The 21,073-nt window shown below is 44.4% G+C and overlaps 1 protein-coding gene across 1 annotated transcript in view; it reads right to left on the bottom strand.

Moving 5' to 3' along the window:
- The window catches only part of abca5 (ATP-binding cassette, sub-family A (ABC1), member 5), an 84,504-nt gene extending 64,122 nt beyond the window's left edge, over positions 1-20,382 (bottom strand). Inside the window, exons 1-6 of the mRNA XM_063220784.1 lie at positions 20,284-20,382; positions 15,851-16,026; positions 6,938-7,133; positions 3,926-4,093; positions 3,188-3,285; positions 686-912 (exon numbers count right to left, since the gene is read on the bottom strand). Of these exons, the coding sequence (XP_063076854.1) occupies positions 686-912; positions 3,188-3,285; positions 3,926-4,093; positions 6,938-7,133; positions 15,851-16,026; positions 20,284-20,296 (878 nt within the window). The 5' untranslated portion in view covers positions 20,297-20,382. The remainder of the gene's footprint in view (positions 1-685; positions 913-3,187; positions 3,286-3,925; positions 4,094-6,937; positions 7,134-15,850; positions 16,027-20,283) is intronic.
- Between the last annotated feature and the right edge of the window lie 691 nt (positions 20,383-21,073).

The following is a 21,073-nucleotide window of genomic DNA, read 5'->3' as shown; positions in this document are numbered from 1 at the left end:
ATTTTTATGGGCTTTTTGGGCCTTTATTTCGAATAGGACAGTGAAGGTGCGACAGGAAGTGAGTGTGGAGAGAGATGGGGCAGGATCGGGAAATGACCCCATCCGGACTCAAACCGGGGTCCCCATGGGCATGCAAGCCCAAGTGTGGGGGGCTTAGCGCGCTGCGCCACAGCGCCCCCCAATCACTTGTTCCTTTGGGTCATTACTAACAACTCCACAGACTTTCATCCCGGCTGGCGTGAAGTTAAGTCTATTTGTGCATTCATCGAGAGCCTACTGTAACAGGCCCTGCCGTGGCTCAAACGGTGGGGCACTGCACTGCTACGCCGGTGACGCGGGTCCGATTCCAGCCCGGGTCCTTTGCCGAACCTCCCCAACCTCTCTCTCTCCCATTTGCTTCCTGTCCCTTTCACAAAAGTAAAGGCAAAAAAAAGCCCAAAACAATATGTATATTTTTTAAAGAGTTGACCAGAATGCCCTACCGTGGCTGATATGGTAGGGCACACGTTTACCACTCGGCCGACCCGGGTTCGATTCCCGGTCCGGGTCCTTTGCCGGTCCTTCCCCATATCTCTCTCCCAACTCGCTTCCTGTCTCTCCTTCACTATCCTGTCTCACAAAAACCAATAAAGGCTGAAAACTGAAAAGCCCCAAAAAATACTTTAAAAAAAAAGAGTTTACTGACCAGAATGCAGAGTCGTACAGTCCCATCATGGTCATGGTGTCCTTGAGGCGTCGCTCCTTCTCGGCCGCCACGTTGACGATGAGGAAGGAGACGAAGGGCGTGAAGGCCAGCACCAGGTAGATGGAGATGAGCGCGTGCGGGAACTTCTGCACCTCCACCGAGCCCGGCTGGCCCATCATCACCACCTTCACGTCCAGCTCACGCCACACCGAGCGCTTCGTCTGCATCTGGTGCGGGCAGGGGGTTACAAGTTTACAAGTTTATAAAGGGACACTGTGCAGGAAATGGACAAAAAAGGTACTGCAACTATGCTGTCCAAAAAATCTCACACAGTGTCCCTTTAAGAAAGGGACAGCATATATTGCCAGCATTTAAACAAAAATGCTAAATATACAAGATTGTAGCCAAGAGGCTAATTTCCGTCTTTTGTCCCTTGACAGGTTTGATTTTCCTTAAAAAAACAAACTTAAAACAAAACTAAAAATACACAGTTATTGCACAAGATGGTTACAAGATGTATAGTATTTAGGCCCCTCATTAAATCCATTTTATTTTTTCTCAAATTCTGTTTTATTTTTTTTCTCAAATTCCGTTTTTTTTTCCGGATTTATTTTTTTGCTATATCTGATTTTTCACCTTTTACCAAAAACCCTGCTTATTTCATAGTTTTTCTGCAAAACGTGTTGTTACTAGCTCCAAAAAATAAAGAAAAAAAGAACAGTATCCAATGTGCAGTATTCAATGAACTTTTCATATTGATCAAGTTAAATGCATACCTGCACACTCAGAAGGGTTGAAAAAGGTGACAAACTATAGCACCCCAACACGCACCAACCCCCCCCCCGCGCATCAAGGGGAAAAAAAAACAAAAAAACAATATTTTATTTACTAATTTTAATTATTATTACTATTATATTTTATTTGCAATTTTTAAATGTGCCCCTTTCTGCCATGCTCTTCTCCTCCACCACCCTCCTTTCCCTCAGTGCTGCCAAATTAGCCTGTCTCTGTGCTCTATCCCTATTTCCAGCTCCACTGACATGAGCACACAACCTCCTGTCTAGTGTCTACCTCTCAACATTTCACATCATCCATTTTAAACATTTCCACCCCAGTTCTATTTATTCCATTTCATTATCCCCCCTATTATTGTCATTGTTTGCAATGTAGTTTTTATTCTATTCCATTGTATTCCATTCTATTAGTTTTTATTCCATTTCCTCTGAAAACAGTGAATCACATCACACATGCCACATACATACACAGACATTTAGCATACAGCAAAACACTACAAAACCTCACACACCATCACTCCAACCTCACATACAGTAGGGCCTATAGGCCTACACCTCACACAAACAGCATGCCTTCAACACGCGTCACACAAACTACACCTTTAACATAGGCTATACAAAAACACATAACTACAAAACTTCACATCCTCCACACAGCATCATTCAAACTTCACACACAGCATAAGTCAAATACCATGGACAATGCACAGAAGAGAGGGAGGAGAGGAGAAGAGATGAAGGGAGAGGAGGACAGGAGAGAACACACTCACAGACACAGACACACGTGTGCAATAACGTGTATGATGTCTTATCTTATTATGCGCGTACTGTTACTTTAGGACTTTAAACTCCTCCAGGATTAAATATACTACCATGCGCTAGGAATGATAAGTAGGCTACTAGCCTACACTATATGTCGAAAATAAACAAACAATAACATCACGGAGAACTTACTTTCATAACGTCGGTAGTTTTTTTTGTTTTGTTTGTTATTGTTTTTCACTTACTCGCACATCCATGTCAAATCCATGCAGGGTATTTGCGATCGCGTGGGCGTTATTAGGAAACGGCAACTCCATCGTATGCATTTGCGAGGACTTGGCAAATGTCAGACGAGGAATCTGACAGCTACGCTGATATTATTCTCCCAGCGCTGTCCTGCTCTGTCCAGCCCAAACCGTTTTCGCTCCACCACCACCACTTCATTTCAGCGTCACTAGTTATTACTTGCATTCACCGACACCTAACCTTGCATTAGCCACTGCCACATTCTTTATCACTCGATGAAAACCTACAAAACCGAAGTAATCCGCGCTCGTCCTCTTATTGACATTTTATTTATCAACACCGGTTCCGCGCGGGCTTCAAGCCTTCAAACATGCAGCCAGTGAATGTGAAGCTGCGTCCTTGTGATTAAACGGCAGCCAATGGGTGTGGGTTACATCATGACTAGTGTTTATGGGTAATGTAGGAAATCTCGCCGTCTTTACGTATATCAGACAGGCAGCTGTTTACCCTTCAGAACTTCAGTCGGGCGCTACTGGCAACCCCCCCCCCCAAAAAAACTCTTCGGATCTGCACGATTCACATAAGTCACCTATTTTGAAATCAAAACGGCGAATTTCGCCGAAAGGTGACAAGTTTGCAGGTATGTAAATGAACTTTTCCTCCTTCTTTTAACCTTTGACCTTTGGGCCTTGCCCCTTACCTGGATGATGGCCGCATCGATCCGGGTCTGCAAGTGCACAAACCCGGAGTACCAGTAGTTGGCCGCTCGGCAGTTTACGGAGTTGGAAAAACAACTAGCTGTGGGTGGGAGGACAAAAGATGACAAAAAAACACACACACACACAGACACACACAGACACACACAGACACACACAGACACACACACACAGACACACACAGACACACACAGACACACACACACACACACACACACACACACACACACACACACACACACACACACACACACACACACACACACACACACACACACACGCCAAGGAATGCATTACCTCATGATATATTAAAAGGAGCCCCGGCTATGAAGAATGATGAAAGTATATCTTTTTACAAACTACAGTAAGGAATCATTTTTTTACTCAGTGATGTTCAACAAAAACACATTCTGAATAGACATTAACCCGTTAAGACACAGCGTTATACACTTGCTGTTACCAGAATGGCAATGAACAAGTTGTGGTGCATGTAGTGGTACCGTAGTTAACTTTTCAATGACTATTACAGCGTGCCACTGGAGGTACAGTGTGCATTAGGGGGTTGCACAAGTGGCATATTTTTTTTCTGACCATAAATTGTTTGAAACATTCACCTTCATGCAGCTTGAAACAAACACAGGCACATGCACACGCGCAGACACACACGCACACACACACGCGCGCGCACACACACGCACACACACACATCCTCCAGTCCTCACCAATGGACTCTGTGTAGTCGCTGGGCGAGGGCAGGTGGTTGTAGGGGAACCTCAGGCGGTAGGACATGTTGTCTCGGAACACCACTCCCACGTAGCCCAGGGGCTCGTAGAGGCTGGCGTTCTCCAGGTCCTCCTCGTTGGCAAACCACTCCAGACGGTCCCGCATGTCTAGGAAGAAGAAGAAGAAGAAGAAGAAAAAACATAAACAACAACAGCTTGTCTTAATCTCCCCCCACTCACGTCGAGTATGTACACAAAGCACAGCATACAGTATTGCATGGAAATGTATGTGTTTTGCCAAGTCTGGCTGTCATTGCTCGACTCAGCCTGTTTTGAGCTTATGAATAAATATAAATAAAGACGCAATAGCAATTTTCCATCTGTAAAAAACAAGACACTGTGTAGACTTCTGCACCAATTCACACTGAAATGTGTTGTGCTTCCCCAGCTTCTTGGCCACATGTTCCAAGAGCGCTGTGTGTGTGTGTGTGTGTGTGTACTACTGTACATGTGCATGACTGTTTGCATGCAAAGAGCAGTGTGTGTTTGAGTGTGTGTGTGTATAAAGTACATGTGCATGCCTGTTTGCGCCCATGTGTGTCTACTACAGGGGTGGGCAACCTATGTCTCGAGGGCCATTTGCAGCCTTTGAGGCCGCTCTATCCGGCCCCCGATATAATTTTAATGTTATGCAGCTTCACATGAAAGATGACCTATTTTGTAAAGGAATCTTGGAAAATATATTTGCAATTAGAGGTGCTCCGATTGCTCGGCTGCCGATCATGACCGGCCGATAATGGCCAAAAATAGCCTGATCGGTGATCGGAAAAACATGCCGATCAAAAAACCGATCGAGAGATATTAAATTCCTCACGCAATCATTTGCCTTTACACCTGGCGCTGCATGTAGGCGCTGGCTCTGCACAGCTGCAACTGCACCAAAAGAAGGCATCTTTGCTTGTCTATAACTTTTCTCCATTCCCCCCATCATTTCCACCATTCTTAACCACATCTGCATCAGCAATGATCTGATTTTCCGATCCATGCGCCGTTTACCTGACAATGTAATTTGCGATTGAGTAGCCTACTCGCCAGTGAGCCATTTTACGTTATAACCTGTGTAGTTGCCTCAGTCAGCACGCGACAACTTCACGTTGTCAGCACAAACATGTCAATTATTGTTTTGAAAGTTGTAATTGGCAGTCAGTCGATTAGTTTGATAGTCGCTGAAACACCAAACGGCGACAGATGTGGTTAAAACTTGAGAGAGAGAGATTCAGAACGGTAGTGGAGCACTGCAACTGTGTGGACGGTGACAGAGAGGGGAGGGGCTCTCCTCACGAGGCTGCTCATTTAAAGCGACAGGTTGTTTTTTTCTCGTATGTGGAAGACTATTTGATGTAATGTTTCAGTTTCAATTCAATCTTAAATAGTTTAGTTATTATATGCAATAACTTATACATTGATTAATACTGTAGACTGTATTACCAACACTAGTCTGAAAGATAATAATAATAATAATAATAATAATAATAATAATAGACATGTGCAAATTAAGATTGATTGGTTCATGGGCAGAAATGGTATTCAATAAGGATAATTAATAGGCTATTAAAAAAATAGGAAATCATTTTTGTGATCGGCAATGATCGGTAATCGGCAGATAAAGATTTTTGGTGATCGGTATCGGTGATCGGGCCAAAAAATGGTGATCGGAGCACCTCTATTTGCAATACAATTAACTTATATTCAGGGAACCTAGAGAAGGTGGGGTCTGTTTTAAAAGGTGGCTGCCTTCAATATAGGCCTATAGTGCAGGGGGAAATCCTGGTTTGTGTTCATAGTACGGCCCTCAGAGGACTTTTACGGCCCTCGGATGAATTTGAAGTGGCCCCTCATATAAAAAAGGTTCCCCACCCCTGGTCTACTACAAAAGTGGTTCTTAACCTTTTTTTCTTAATGCACCCCCTTACCTGTGCCAAAGACAAGCCGCGCACCCCCAACCCAAACTTCTACACTTGTGTAGGTACTAAAAAATGATTTAAAGTGATTAATTGCAATGATTCTTGCTTAAGTCTCTACACCAGGGGTGTCAAACTCATTTTGGTCCGAGGGCCGCATACAACCCATGTGGACCTCAAGCGGGCCGCATTAGTAACATCATCGCAAAAAAAAAAAAACGTAAAGCAGAGGATTAGTGTTCAGTACTATCACGTTTTAAATGTGTTGAATATGTAGAAAGCAATGCAATACTGATAATCCTATGCAACATTTCCTTGACTTCATTCATTCATTGTCAACCGTCAATTAATTAAATATTGGCAGGGGATCTGGGGGTTTCCCCCCAGAAAATTTTGGATTTCTTAGATGTAATTTCCTGCATTTTCACGCATTCTAACATCCCGTTTCCAGTTTCAGCTTAATAGGAACCAATACAAATCCAATTATATTTATTATTTAATTACAACCAATACCAATACAATACGAATAAGAAGTATTAACATTTTATCTCTATATATGAGGTCTATAATATATGATCTTTATCAAATGCCTGTTACAGTACAAATTCACCATTTATAATAGAAGTGTGATGTGCACTTTATATACAGTATAACACAACAGAGGGACCATTGGGTTAATGTCATGCAGGTCTCGATTTTGTCCCGATTGGCGTAATAGCGCATTTCGGTTATTTCATTGAGAATTTTTTTTTTTTAAACATCCGGGCCGGATGCAACCCTCTGGCGGGTCGGATGCGGCCCGCGGGCCGTATGTTTGACACCCCTGCTCTACACAATATCATAATGCCTTTACATGGAGACCAAAACATGCATTATTTTGGTTTTGATTTGGACTAATTATAATGTTCACAAGCTGAGTTTTGGTCACAACCTCAACACAAACTAAATTCCGTGCATCCCCTGAAATCTCTGCCGCACCCCCAGGGGGTGCCTGCACCCCAGGTTAAGAACCACTGTAACTACAATATAATATTGCGGTCATCCTCCTTACGTAGCTCCTCGGCCACCTCCTCCATGATCTGCGCGGTGACGTTGGTGATGGGCGTGTAGCCCAGCCCCAGCCCCTTGAGGGCCAGGTAGTTCTCGCTCTCCAGCTCCATGGTCTCGATGCCGCCGTAGTACACGTGGGGGTTGTGGGTGCTGATCAGGATCAACAGACCCAGCAGCAGCAGAGGCAGGATCAGCTCCTGGAGGAGAGGAGAGGGGGAGAGAGGGAGAGCGAGAGAGAGAGAGAGAGAGGGCACCCAAGAGAGAGAGAGCGAGAGAGAAAGAGAGAGAGAGAGAGAGAGCGAGAGAGAGGAGAGAGAGGGAGAGGAATATTACATATTGATACAGTATAATTGCCCCCTCATCAATATATTACACAAATCCGCAGATGAAACATGAGGTCCACACATACAGTACTCGACACACAGCCTTCATACACACAGACACATGATGAAAAAGTCAGGAAAGGTGAAATAAAAGGAGACAAATTTGTGAACAAAGTGAGGGATTTGCACGCTCGCTCACACACACTCAAACTATTGTGATAATGGATAAATTCAATTTTGAGATAGAGAAAGACTCATGAGGATTTCATTATGAAGCCTGCGCTAAGGGCCGCACACACACATCGCTGCTATTTACTAGCTTCTCGCTTGCTCGCCTACTCGCCTCTCTTTCATGGAACGTTCGCTGAAAATTGCTGCAGCTTGCATCCCAGAGGTTGCCGGTTCGACTCCCGACCCGCCAGGTTGGTGGGGGGAGTAATCAACCAGTGCTCTCCCCCATCCTCCTCCATGACTGAGGTACCCTGAGCATGGTACCGTCCCACCGCACTGCTCCCCATGGGGCGCCACTGAGGGCTGCCCCCTTGCACGGGTGAGGCATAAATGCAATTTCGTTGTGTGCAGTGTGCTGTGGAGTGCTGTGTCACAATGACAATGGGAGTTGGAGTTTCCCAATGGGCTTTCACTTTTTTTACTAGCGACGTGTGAGTACGGCCCTTTACGCCAGTGAGATATTGGCCCTCAATGTTATTCACGTTCCTGATGCCGAAACTGGTGTTGTTTTCTGGTGTTGTTCCTACAGCTCAGCTTGGTCGCTTTATTCGCCTTCCCGCCATAGTGAAATAATGACTTCCGTCGCTCAGGTAGCGTAGTTCGGGCTTGGTATACCGGTAGACATGGCTTTACAGTACTGTCCTGAATACTGTGGTCTGTGTGAAACAATCATCAAACTACAATGAACTCCACCATTTTACCCACAATATTAGCCATGATGTTTCCAATTCTGTTACACAGACTACTGCCACAACACACAACAAGAGATATCTCCATCTCCAACCCCACCCTCCTTGGCTGCGCTACACACGGCTGCGAAGCGCGGACCCTCTGTCTGACGTCAAGCCGTCTGATTTACGCGCATCTCAGAGCTGACGACCTTACATGTCGACGGACCTGAGTTACAGCAGTAACCTTGGACAGAAATCAATTTCACTGGCATCAAGAAAGGCAGGAAGAAGGAAGAAGAGGAGGAGGAGACGGAGGAAGATATGGACGCAAAAACACACATTTAGAAACATTATTTTCAGAGTATGTTTTTTTCTGGTTGGGGGTGGGTGGGGGTGCTGTGATGCCTACCATAAATGGTCAACATCACCCAGGTCTGAACCAGCCATGGCTATTTCCCAACCCTTCTTTATGTACGCATCTCCCAATACTTTTCTGTCTTCACTGCACAAATAAAGGCANAAGATTGCTTGGCATGCTTGTCCACTGCAAGCCAGGCCTGGGTGGGTTTGGATTTGGATTTTGGTTTGACTCAGTAGCGGCTGAGAATTTCTTTCGCGCCTCGTTCACAGTCTTCACAGTAAACAACTCCACCACTGAGCTGGGGAAACGATCAGGCCATTATCTTCCTTCTCTCTCTTGGTTTACTCACAGTCTGCTGTTGCTGATGACATAACGACTAAGAGAGTAGCCAGCAGAATGAGAGAGAGAGAGAGAGGGGTTCTGGTAGGCCTACAGCTTGACACAGTGCAACTCAGCCTCCACTTTTTGCTTTAGGATTGAGCTGTGTGGTACCTTTTTGAAAAGCAAAAAGAAGCAGCCCAGTCACACTGTAGGCCTACCATAAAACCGGCAGTGGAAAAGAGGCATAACAGAGCTCTAACTTGGCCTGCTCTGGTTTGTACAGTCAGTTGGTCATGTCTCCATCCTCCTTTTTAAATAAAAAAGACAATGTAACTTGTTTCAGGGATAAATACAAATGCTTGAGAAGATCAATTATCAAACATCAACTATTATCACCATCAACTACCAAATGTTAAACGCAGCTGAGCCTACTGCTCCATGCGTGAAATCTTTCAAACTTGTATTATTTCTTGTAAGCTCACTGTAATTCCTATACTCTTTGCAAGTTCATCAAGCACTGAGTCACACCAAGGGCAATCATGGCTTTTTATCTCCTACAGAGTGGAGGAGGTGGCCGTGAGCGTGTCCTTTCAACCTGCGATGAGTCCTTTAGCCACCTGCAGACTTATGAAGAGGATTAATTAAATGAAAAACGCTGCCTGGTGTGACGTTAAAACCCCCTTTCTGGTCCTGCCTACAAATCCATTGCTTTCTGTCTGTCCCTCTCTCCGTCTCTCTCTCTCTCAGGTTCCACCCAACATCTTCCTCACACCCATCCATCCAATATGTTAACTTATCCGCATCCTCCATCCATCCATCCATCCATCCATCCATCCATCCATCCATCCATGCATCCCTGCCTGGTAGCTTTCATCCCTCCATTCTAGTCATCCGTCCATTCATCCACCAATCCGTCACTGCAATCGCCTTAAAGGAGCACTCCTGTGCTGTTGCATGTTGTACCCTTGACTTGTCAGTACCCGGTGACGCCACATTTTTTGGCTCTGCCCTTTCCGAGATATGAGCTATTCTAAAGGGGGCAACTTTTGTTTACATTTCAAAAAAAACATTTTTATTTATTCCCAAAAACATCCAAAAGGTTATGCAACATCAGCAGATAGCTAGCAAACAGCGATACCTCTCGGGAAAATATTTGGAGTAGGCCTATGTTAAATTTTTTTTTAAAATGTATTCAAAAGTTGCCCCACATTAGAATAGCTCATATCTCGGAAAGGGCTGAGCCAAAAAATGTGGCGTCACCGGGTACTGACAAGTCAAGGCTAGTGTGACCAATACAACAGTACAGGGGCTTGGCATTAACTTTTTCACCCATCGGCCACTGTGGCTAGTTTCTTTCCTGAGTCACTAGCCATTCAGGTATTCCACTAGCCACAGATTTGATAGTGTTTTTTTCCTTATCATGATGGTGTGTATCTAACCTCAGAAGACGAGGTGCTAATGCAAGATGAGTGTACAGCTTTCTACATGGAAATACGTCAAGCAAATACAAAACTGAGTAATGAAGCTTTTTCTTGAACTTAAATACAAACAATTGATACACAAGGGGCAAGCAACAGAATGTAGGCTACCATTATACATATGTATAAGGAATAAGCTGCCAGCCAAATTGGCTAGTGACATTGAAAGTATTACTAGCCACAGCCAAGTTTTACCAGCATTTGGCCGGTTGGCAGGTGCCAGTGTCAAGCCCTGATTACAGCACATTGAACTTGGCAGGAGTTCTCCTTTAAAGTCACATCCTTTCATGTATTCCACCAGCTACGCACGCCTGCTTCTTGGGACACCTGCCTCCCTCCATCATTCTAGCCATCCGTCCATGCATCCACCAATCTGTCTCTGCTACATCCTTTCATCTTTTCCACCAGCTACGTAGGACTTTGCTGAAAAGCACCTGCCTCTCTCGGACACCTGCATCCCTCCATCATTCAAGCCATCCGTCCATTCATTCATCCATTTATCCGTCTCTGCAATCGCCTTAAAGCCACATCCCTTCATCTATTCCACCAGCTACATACGTACAGTTAGGGCTGAGCAATATGGAAAAAAAAACTATATCACGATATGGATTACTTTATATCACGATATGGATTACTTTATATCACGATAACGATATAGATCACGATATGCCACAATTACATAAGTTTTCAGTTATTCTCTTTATTTTCTCTTTATTTTTTCATGTCGCAAAACAACCTTTCTTTAAAATGGATCTTTTTATTCTTATTTTTACAGTCACATGAACTTATAATGTATTGTGACAACATGAAATGTAATTAAATGATATTCAATTGCATAAAATTGATCAAATTACTATCACGATATAAACGATATAGGAGAAAGGTCAAGATATACACTTTTATATCACGATAACGATATATATCGTCATATTGCCCAGCCCTACGTACAGTACGCCTGTGCTGCAAGCACCTGCGTCTCGGACACCTGCTTCCCAGCCACCACATGGCCTATTAGGGGGTAGGGGAAAACTACCGAGCTGGTTTAAAAGAGCCTATTAGACACAAACAGGGATGATATATTGGCCCAACTTTCAAGAGAGAGACAGGATGCTTGGTTGGCTGGCTGCACAATAGCTTACACTGAGAGAAAGGCTATTGAGGTGTGTGTGTGTGTGTGTGTGTCTCTGTGTGTCTCTGTGTGTCTCTGTGTGTCTCTGTGTGTCTCTGTGTGTCTCTGTGTGTCTCTGTGTGTCTCTGTGTGCGTGTCTGTGTGCCTGTCTCTGTGTGTGGGTGTGCGTGTGTGTGTGTGTGTGCGCGTGTGCGTGTGTGCGTGCGTGCGTGTGCTGTGTCTGTCTCTGTGTATGGGTGTGCATGTGTGCGTGTGTCTGTCTGTGTCTGTGTCTGTGTGTGTGTGTGTGTGTGTGTGTGTGTGTGTGTGTGTGTGTGTGTGTGTGTGTGTGTGTGTGTGTGTGTGTGTGTGTGTGTGTGTGTGTGTGTCTGTCTGTCTCTGTGTGTGGGTGTGCGTGTGTGTGTGTGTCTGTCTGTCTCTGTGTGTGGGTGTGCGTGTGCGTGTCTGTGTGTGTGTGTCTGTCTGTCTGTCTGTCTGTCTGTCTGTGTCTGAAACAACTTCCCTTGTCAGTACTTAATCTCCTCCCCAGTTCCCCAAACCATTTCCTTCTTCCTCCAACGGTTTAACAATCCAAAGGAATATATTTTTTTGGGGCTTTCATGTTTGTCAACAACACCGTTTTATATCCCAGCACTACTGTATGTGGATTGGAGTTTTGAGAGGCCTCTGGCAGAGACGACTTAACTAAATGAAAGACAGAGAGAGAGAGAGAGAGAGAGAGAGAGAGAGAGAGAGAGAGAGAGAGAGAGAGAGAGAGAGAGAGAGAGAGAGAGAGAGAGAGAGAGAGAGAGAGAGAGAGAGAGAGAAAGAAAGAAAGAGAGAAGAAACAGAGAAAAAGGGCACAAGACGGAACAAAATGAGACAGAGAGTGTGCACTGCACGGGAGAGAGCGCGCGCGCGCGCGACAGAGAGACAAAGACAGCCAGGCAGACAGAGAGAGAGAGAGAGAGAGAGAGAGAGAGAGAGAGAGAGAGAGAGAGAGACATAGACAGAGAGAGCTAGAGAGATATATTAGCCATGAGAGGCCACTCTAGTCTACCGTGCAGAGCTCCAGAAGATTTAGCACTACATAACCCCCACGTGGCGGTGTGGTGCGTCCACCTACGGCTAAATCAATAAAGCTAAACGAGCACCTGTCTGAGGAATAAGGGGAGGCATCGTCTAACCCTTTTTCTCTCTCTCGCTCTCTCTATTTAATAAAATGAGTAAGAGATACATAGATACACATAGACAGACAGCGTGGGAATGAGAGAAATGGAGATAAAAAAGGGGGGAATCACAGAGAAAAAATAAATGGACGAGAATGAGAGAAATAACGAGAATAATAGAGACCACAGATAGAGATGCACAGGTCACAACAAGAGTAAAAGAGAGAGTAAGAGAAGTCAGGGAGAGTAAAAGAAAGAGCACACCAGATCAGAGAGAGAGAGAGAGAGAGAGAGAGAGAGAGAGAGAGAGAGAGAGAGAGAGAGAGAGAGAGAGAGAGACAGGGAGAGACAGAGTGAAGGTGAGAATGAGAATAAGAACATGTGCATGGGGTGGGGGTTGTATGGCTCAACACAGAGACAGAGATAACCTGATAGAGGGTATACAAGATAGTCTGATCCATGTCATTCATTCGAGGCAGTGGACAGTTGAGGAGGGAGAGGAGGTGGTGGTGGAGGAGGAGGTGGAGGGGGGGTGAGGAGGCAGTAGAGAAGGAGGAGGAGGTGGGGGGGGAGGAGGAGGAGGTGGAGGAGGAGTAAATGGTGTTGGAGGCAGTGGGCAGTGGACAGTTGAGGAGGAGGAGGAGGAGGGTGGTGGAGGGGGATGTTGAGGAGGAGGAGGAGGAGGAGGAAGAGGAGTCCCAGTCTCATTCTGGGATTGAAAGTGCAGCACTCTTCATTCTGATGGCCAGTGGAGACAGGAGCATAAGTCACGGGCAGACGGGCCTTCAAATCCAACCAGCCAGCCAGCCAACCACACACAGCCCCTGGAACACACGCACGCACGCACGCGCCCACGCACGCACTCAGCCCAACCTTTATATCTTAGTGGGGCCCTTCCAATCTTTGTGTGGGCCTTCCATTCATAGTAACCCTAACAATAGCTATAGAATGTCAAACTTTGCCCAAACCAAACCAAAACAATCCATAACCCTAACCTGTCAGTGAGGACATGGTCTTACAATTTTACCTATAACAACAAAACCACCCCAGCAAAAGGGGTCAAAACATGTGGGGTCCAGCACTTGGGCCTTACATGGAGCAAGGGCCCCAGCATGTGGGTGTGCTCCAATAGCAGTGGCCTCACAAAGGTAGACTGGTGTAGTAAACACACAACACGCAGGCACACATGCACGCACGCACGCACACCTCACCGACTGACCAACTGATTCCAGAGGGATGTCAAGGGGCAGAACCTTCAAACCCACCACACACACACACACACACACACACACCCACCCACACCCACCCGCGCACACACACACACACACACACACACACACACACACACACACACACACACACACACACACACACACACAACCAACTCTGTCCACCTCTCAGAGTGACCAGCTGATTCTAGAAGGATCCTTTAAGCAGCAGCGGCGGCACCCGCGGGGAAGAATCCGATGAACGTCTTTTTAAAAAATGCATTAGCGCAAGTAAAGTTTCGATGAAATATACATGACCCAATGAAAGTATACAGTGTTAGCAGGATGGGTAAAGAGATAAAGGGTGGAGAAGGACAGGGGATGGAGGGATGGAGTAAGGCGGCCCACAGATGTTTTGATGCCAAGGGCCCAGCACTTCCTGTGTCGGGAAGATGCGTATGAAAGGAAGGACTGTGAAGCCAAGTGGAGTTCTAGGAAAGAGGTTTTGGAGAATCTTCTTTGTGGCTTTGTGAAGTTGGGGAGGGAAGGGGAGAGAGAGAGAGGGAGAGAGAGAGAGAGAGAGAGAGAGAGAGAGAGAGAGAGAGAGAGAGAGAGAGAGAGAGAGAGAGACTGGCAGACGCAGAGCAAGAAACTGAGGCAGAGAAATAATGTGCAAGAGAGAGAGAGAGAAAAAGAGAGAGAGAGAGATGACAAGGAAGAGGAAGAGACAGAGACAGAATGTGCAAAAAGACGGAGAGAATGCATGACACAGAGAGAGAGAGAGAGAGAGAGAGAGAGAGAGAGAGAGAGAGAGAGAGAGAGAGAGAGAGAGCGAGAGAGAGAGAGCGCGAGAGAAATATGAACAGAGATGGACAGAGACAGAGAAAGTGTGTATGCTGATGGCTCAGTCATATGTCTTCTTAACGACATCCTTGGAATGGGAGCGAGTCTGGAATTCCCGCAGCAATGCAATCAATGTGACTCGGCCGCCTCAGTGCGAGAACAGGCCGCCTGCTGTGTGTGTGTGTGTGTGTATGTGTGTGTGTGTGTGTGTGTGTGTGTGTGTGTGTGTGTGTGTGTGTGTGTGTGTGTGTGTGTGTGTGTGTGTGTGGTCGTGGAACACACTGTAAACAAGGCCGACAGGGGGACAACAGATGCGTCCCTCTATGCCAGTTTCCCCCAAACGCCCCGCTGGCCTCCTCCTAACCATGCGTTTCAGACGGACGGACGGACAGACAGACCCTCTTATAGAGATGCTGGGATGCATCTAAAAAAGCACATCCCCTTACTCACAATGGCCAGTCTAGTCTTTTCAATGATGACTTTATAAGCACTGGAAATATTATGCAAAAGCATATTAATCACATCTGATGCAACAAGAGGTAGACAACATTGAATAATGATGACATTTGGCGTCAGGGAACCTGCCCGGGGCAAAGGGGTCACTTGTCCCGGGCCCAGGGAGAGAGGGGCCCCAGAATTGGATCCTCATTACATTATATGAAGCCCTTTCAGATGTCCTTGTCCCGGGCCCAGTCAAAGCTGTCAGCGGCCCTGTGTGGCGGTGACAGATTGCCAGCTGGTGACAAATAGGTGGACAGCTGAGACGTGTGTTGACAAGGCTAATGATCATGCTTACAGTCTGTGCAACTTGGCATTAATGCACACCCACAGTCAATTACACTTAGGTATTTCTGAATGCATTCTTTACAGCTATGGTTCAAAATGAAAGTGCCTAAGAGTTCAACTGGGCCAGGGGCCTATACTACAATGCTGGAGTAAACCAGGTTAATCGAGGGCTCTTCTATTAGATTATTTACCTCTTCACTTAACCTGAACCAGCTTTGTGGTATAGGCCACATGGCTGTCTGGGGCTGAACCCCAACATGCCGGATCATGCAGCATCATGATGGAATCAACAGCAGTACTAAACACTTTACTTCCCACAAATGTTCAGCAATCAAACAAGCTTATTCCATCAGACAGACACCAGACCGTATCCTCCCACCTTGCAAATCCCAATTTAACCCCTACGAAAGGTTACCTGTAAGCTTTGTTGTTTGGTTCTCCATTTGATGAGCAGGTTCTTGTAGAGCAGGCTCTTGGTTTGGTGCCAGACCCCGGCCTCTCGTTTGGTTATGGGTTGTTGTTGCTGCATCCTTCCAGCATGCTGCGAGTGGCTGGCATGAGGTCGCGTTCTCACCTTGACGTTTGGCACAGCTGTGAGTGTTGAAGAATCGAAACGAGAGCTTCATTACACGCGCACACCACCATCACCACCATAACCACACGCGCAGGAGGACAGGTGTGACAGCAGCAATCGGTTTCTGATTAATGCTTTCCCTTCAGCAATGTGTCAGTTAGCGGACGGTACAGTATGGTAGGAAATGCAAGGGGCGCTATGTGAAACTTAATGCTTTAACAGTTTTCTGTATTAAGAAACACAGTGGAGTAGTAATATGAAACGAAACTGATAACCCAACCGTCTGCATTGCTGATTGCTGAACAACCTTGCTGCCAACTCTCAAGCAACCGTTGTCAACATTATTTATTATTCAATATCAGGGTGAATAAAACCTGAAACGCTTTTATCCTACAAGCAGTGTCTGCAAAAACGTTTACATTGCATCATCCAACACACATTGCAGACATTTCACCTCGACTCGTTCTGTGAGCTATAATTTCAGCACCAAGTTACTCATTTTGCCCTGTGGTTTTAGGCTGACTGGGAATTCTACTCACGCAAAACTGGGGAAGCTGAATGCACCCGCTCATGGAAAAGGGATATTTGCACGGAAAAAGACCTCGTCAGACCACAGTTCTTATCATGTAAGCAATCTCGCCAGTTAGCAATAATTGAGTAAAACAACTGCAACATCTGACTCGTGTCTTTTCAGCCATTGATGTGCGCAGCTATTCTGGACTTTACGGTCCCATTCACTTCAATTCATTTTTTTGGCGTTTTACATATTTCGGACCGTGCGGACGCCGCTGTACTCGTGCGAGGAAAACAACAATTGTCTCGGGTGCTAAACATGGTCATGGAACGGCTTCCTTAACCAGAATGGTGTGTGTTGTGTTATTTCGAAGATAATTAAAGAAAATCTTATTACAATGGGATTTCTCATAGGCATGGTTTTGCATGTCTCTTATCTCTTTTCATGTTGACTGAGCGATCACCGTTACAAGTTTACAAGGTGCCCAGCGCACATATGTATGCATACAAAAAGGAAGAATACATTTCACAGTGTAATTCTGCAAATAATTCACTTCAAAGTTAAGTGTTATTACATAGGCACCATGGTCATCAATATGTGTGTAAGAACAAGTGAAAAAACAAATCGGTCAGTTTGTCAAAGAGGAGACGGTAGATATGCACCATAATACACAGTATTCATCGAAATATGCTCATGAGTTGTATGCTGAAGAAATACTGTACGCACAAATATCTATTTACTGAATTAGACTAATCATGGCCTATCAGAAGTGAGGTAACATACACGAGTGTAAAAATTGTCCTTTGATGGGCCTTGAACCCACAACCTGTGGAATGGTAGGCATGACTCCATCCACTAAGCTACCACAGTTTCAGTAGAATTTGTTTGACCAGAAAACTTCTTGTTGTGCACATTATCACAGCACTAAAAAATCATATAGGCCTACAATCATTTCTTCATCATACTTCAGACAATGAGGTAATGGTGCAGGGAAAATATATTTTATATGATTTATTGTGTTAAAATGCACAACGACGACATATCTTTCTGGTCTTAACATTTCTTATGAAACTGTGGTAGCTTAGTGGATGAAGTCATGCTGTCCATACCATAAGTTGTGGGTTCAAGGCCACTCAGCATTCAACTTTTACTCACGTGTATGTAACCTCACTCCTGATATAGGCCTACATTATAAGGCTTATTGGGAAAATAAATATTTGTGCCTTCAGTATGTCTTCAGCATATCTTTCAGGAGCACATAGCGACACATACTGTGTATTATGCTACATATCATCCACAGTGTCTGCTTTGAGAAATTAATCATTCTCAATTTGCACTAGGCCTACTTATTACATATGTGGTATGATCTGTTAACTTCAGAGTTACTTATTTTCAGAATTACAGAAAGTTCTGATCATTCTGCACATTGTAAGATGAAATGGTGATGACGCAGTGAACATGCTAAGAGATATGAAACCTGTCCAATCATGCAAATGACATCCCACTATAATAAGATTTTATTCAATTTTCTTCAAAACAACACAACACATTGCAGAAATTCTTGTAGCCATCATATGTAGGCCTATAGGATGTAATGGAAGCATTTACACATTGTCAGCAGCGCAAGCACCCTTTTCTCACAGACCCTTGATGTGCCCTACAGACAGACTTGAAGTACTTTGTACATGGGCCCATCTAAAACATGCAGTACAATGTTAAAGTGACAGTTTGGTCAATTTCAACATGCAGTTGTAATGCTCACACTACCCTGGACTTGTCAGTGCCTGAGATTTTTTTTTCTTTCTTCAGCCGATCCTGGTCATTGTAATGGGGGCAGCTCTTTGTTTACATTTAAAAAAAAAACATTTTTATTTATTCCCAAAAACATCCAAAAGGTTATAAAACATCAGCAGACAACTAGCAAGCAGGAGTACCTTTTGGGAAAATATTTGGAGTTGGCCTATGTTTTATTTTTTTAAAATGTAAACAAACGCTGCCCCCATTAGAATTGCTCATATCTCGGAAAGGGCTGAGCCGAAAAATGTGGCATCACCAGGTACTGACAAGTCAAGGGTAGCGTGAGCAATACAACTGCATGTTGAAATTGACCAAACTGTCCCTTTAAGATTTTGTTTGTTAATTCTTAACCTACAAACATGGAAAAGACAGAGGAGATGAAAGACATTGGAAACTTCTTGAATGTAGCAATCCCATTACAATAGAAACAACATGAATTGTTTGCCAATGAATGACTATATGTAGTAGCCTAGCCCAGTGCTGCTCTACAAAGCAAAAAGGCAGTAACTGCATTGCTGTTTAAAATGACTAACTATAACTTTAATGCCATATATATCAAAGTATGCAGATGAATAAAATGATTGATTTAGAAAAAGGGTGGTAATATAAAGTAACAAAACTGTCACATATCAGTAATATCCCAAAAAACACTTATACTGGATTGCAGCATCATTTTAAAGTCAACTGATTCAGTGTTGAGCTCTGCGCAGTTACTGCCTTTTTGCTTTGTAGGGCAGAGTGGTTCCCAACCTTTTTCTTCAGGGACCCATGTTTTTACTATTGTAAGGTTTGGTGACCCAGCGCCCGCATGAGAGGAAGTCACTCGATACGCTCTGTCTCCTACGAAAACTCATTTTAGTCATCATTTTATTCCTCAATTCGTCTTTGTTCAAAAACAGAATAAATGTTTAATGTAGCACTTAAATTTTGTTGCTTCTATGCATTTGTCATTTATTCAACATGGGCTACATATGGTATTAAAATGAAACCCCTTAAACTCAAGAGGGCTTCGCGACCCCCTGTGGATCTTTGGCGACCCATAGGTTGGGAATCACTGGCCTAGCCTATAATGCAACCTTTGTTATATAGCCTAATAGTGAGTTAAATTGAATCCGAATGTCTCAGCGTGCCCTACAATATCGCCCCCCTGTGGCCACATTAGCTAATGAAGATAATGTTGCTTGAGTGATATGTGGCATGTGCATTATTGAGGAAAGAGACGTAGGCTATGTGCCGTCAGTATTTTTCCTTCATATCATTCAGAAGCATGGTGTGATGCATACTTTGTACTATGTTGCGCATATCTACCATCTCCTCTTTGACAAACTGACCGATTTGTTTTTTCACTTGTTCTTACACACATATTGATGACCATGGTGCCTATGTAATAACACTTAACTTTGAAGTGAATTATTTGCAGAATTACACTGTGAAATGTATTCTTCCTTTTTGTATGCATACATATGTGCGCTGTGCACCTTGTAAACTTGTAACGGTGATCGCTCAGTCAACATGAAAAGAGATAAGAGACATGCAAAACCATGCCTATGAGAAATCCCATTGTAATAAGATTTTCTTTAATTATCTTCGAAATGACACAACACACACCATTCTGGTTAAGCAAGCCGTTCCATGACCATGTTTAGCACCCGAGACTATTGTTGTTTTCCTCGCACGAGTACAGCGGCGTCCGCACGGTCCGAAATATGTAAAACGCCAAAAAAATGAATTGAAGTGAATGGGACCGTAAAGTCCAGAATAGCTGCGCACATCAATGGCTGAAAAGACACGAGTAACATCTGTCTGTTCTTCAGTAACAACATTAGCCAGCCTGCTAACGTCAAGCAAGCAAGGTGTCATAGGTTGATGTTAGCTGCCTGGTATTGCGCTAGCCAGACGACCTACACCAGTGCCAACTGGCTTAGCATGCACTGAAAAGATCAACGGTGGCGAATACACTTACGTATGAAATACATCAAGGCCAGCCTTTCATGTTCGCAAGCTTTTCTTTTTCTGTGTAAAAGCCCTCTCCTCTCCGCTGTCTACCCGTCGTAGGTGTAAACAAGCAAGCGCGAATCCCCACTTTCTCCGAGGAGCACTTCCGCCTCAGCCATCAACCGCTTTAAAGGCCTGTGACGTTTTCCAATCACAAACCAGTCCACTTGTTGGATCACATTCATTGGTGTGCGGTAAGTGGACCCTTTTTGATGCCAAACATGCCTTTTGAAGTCTTTTATTTAACATTCCTTAAGCAATAATAAGAATCGTTCTGTATGGCGTAGAAAAACTGTATTTGCAAATATGCATGCATATGCATTTGTATGTATTTTCTTCACTTTTCACTATGGGCTACTTATTTCAATGTAAAATCTGAACAAACACCTAGGCTAGAGGTTGCTTTGTACAATAAAATGCTGACAGTAGAAGAAGAATATGTGGTGTGTTTGTTTGCTTTATTCCAGTGATTCTCCAAGTGTGGCCCGCGACAGAGCTCAGGTGGTCCGTGAGGGGCTATAGGCTATTTGTAACATTAGGCTGCACTGCAACATTATTATAAAACATAGTTGAAGTCACATTTTCACCACAATAAGACAGGCTTGTAATGTGAATAAAAAAGTAAGTGATCTGCATCGAAATTAGCAGTGTCAAATTAGCTGTCAAATCAACTGTCAATTCAGTTGACAGATGGTCCCTGAACATTTTTGGGGGGCCAAGGTGGTCCTCGGTCTGAAAAGGTTTGAGAAACCCTCACT

This window comes from Engraulis encrasicolus, chromosome 17 (genome assembly GCF_034702125.1).
Source record: "Engraulis encrasicolus isolate BLACKSEA-1 chromosome 17, IST_EnEncr_1.0, whole genome shotgun sequence".
NCBI lineage: Eukaryota > Metazoa > Chordata > Actinopteri > Clupeiformes > Engraulidae > Engraulis > Engraulis encrasicolus.
This window is presented reverse-complemented; position numbering and strand designations above follow the sequence as displayed.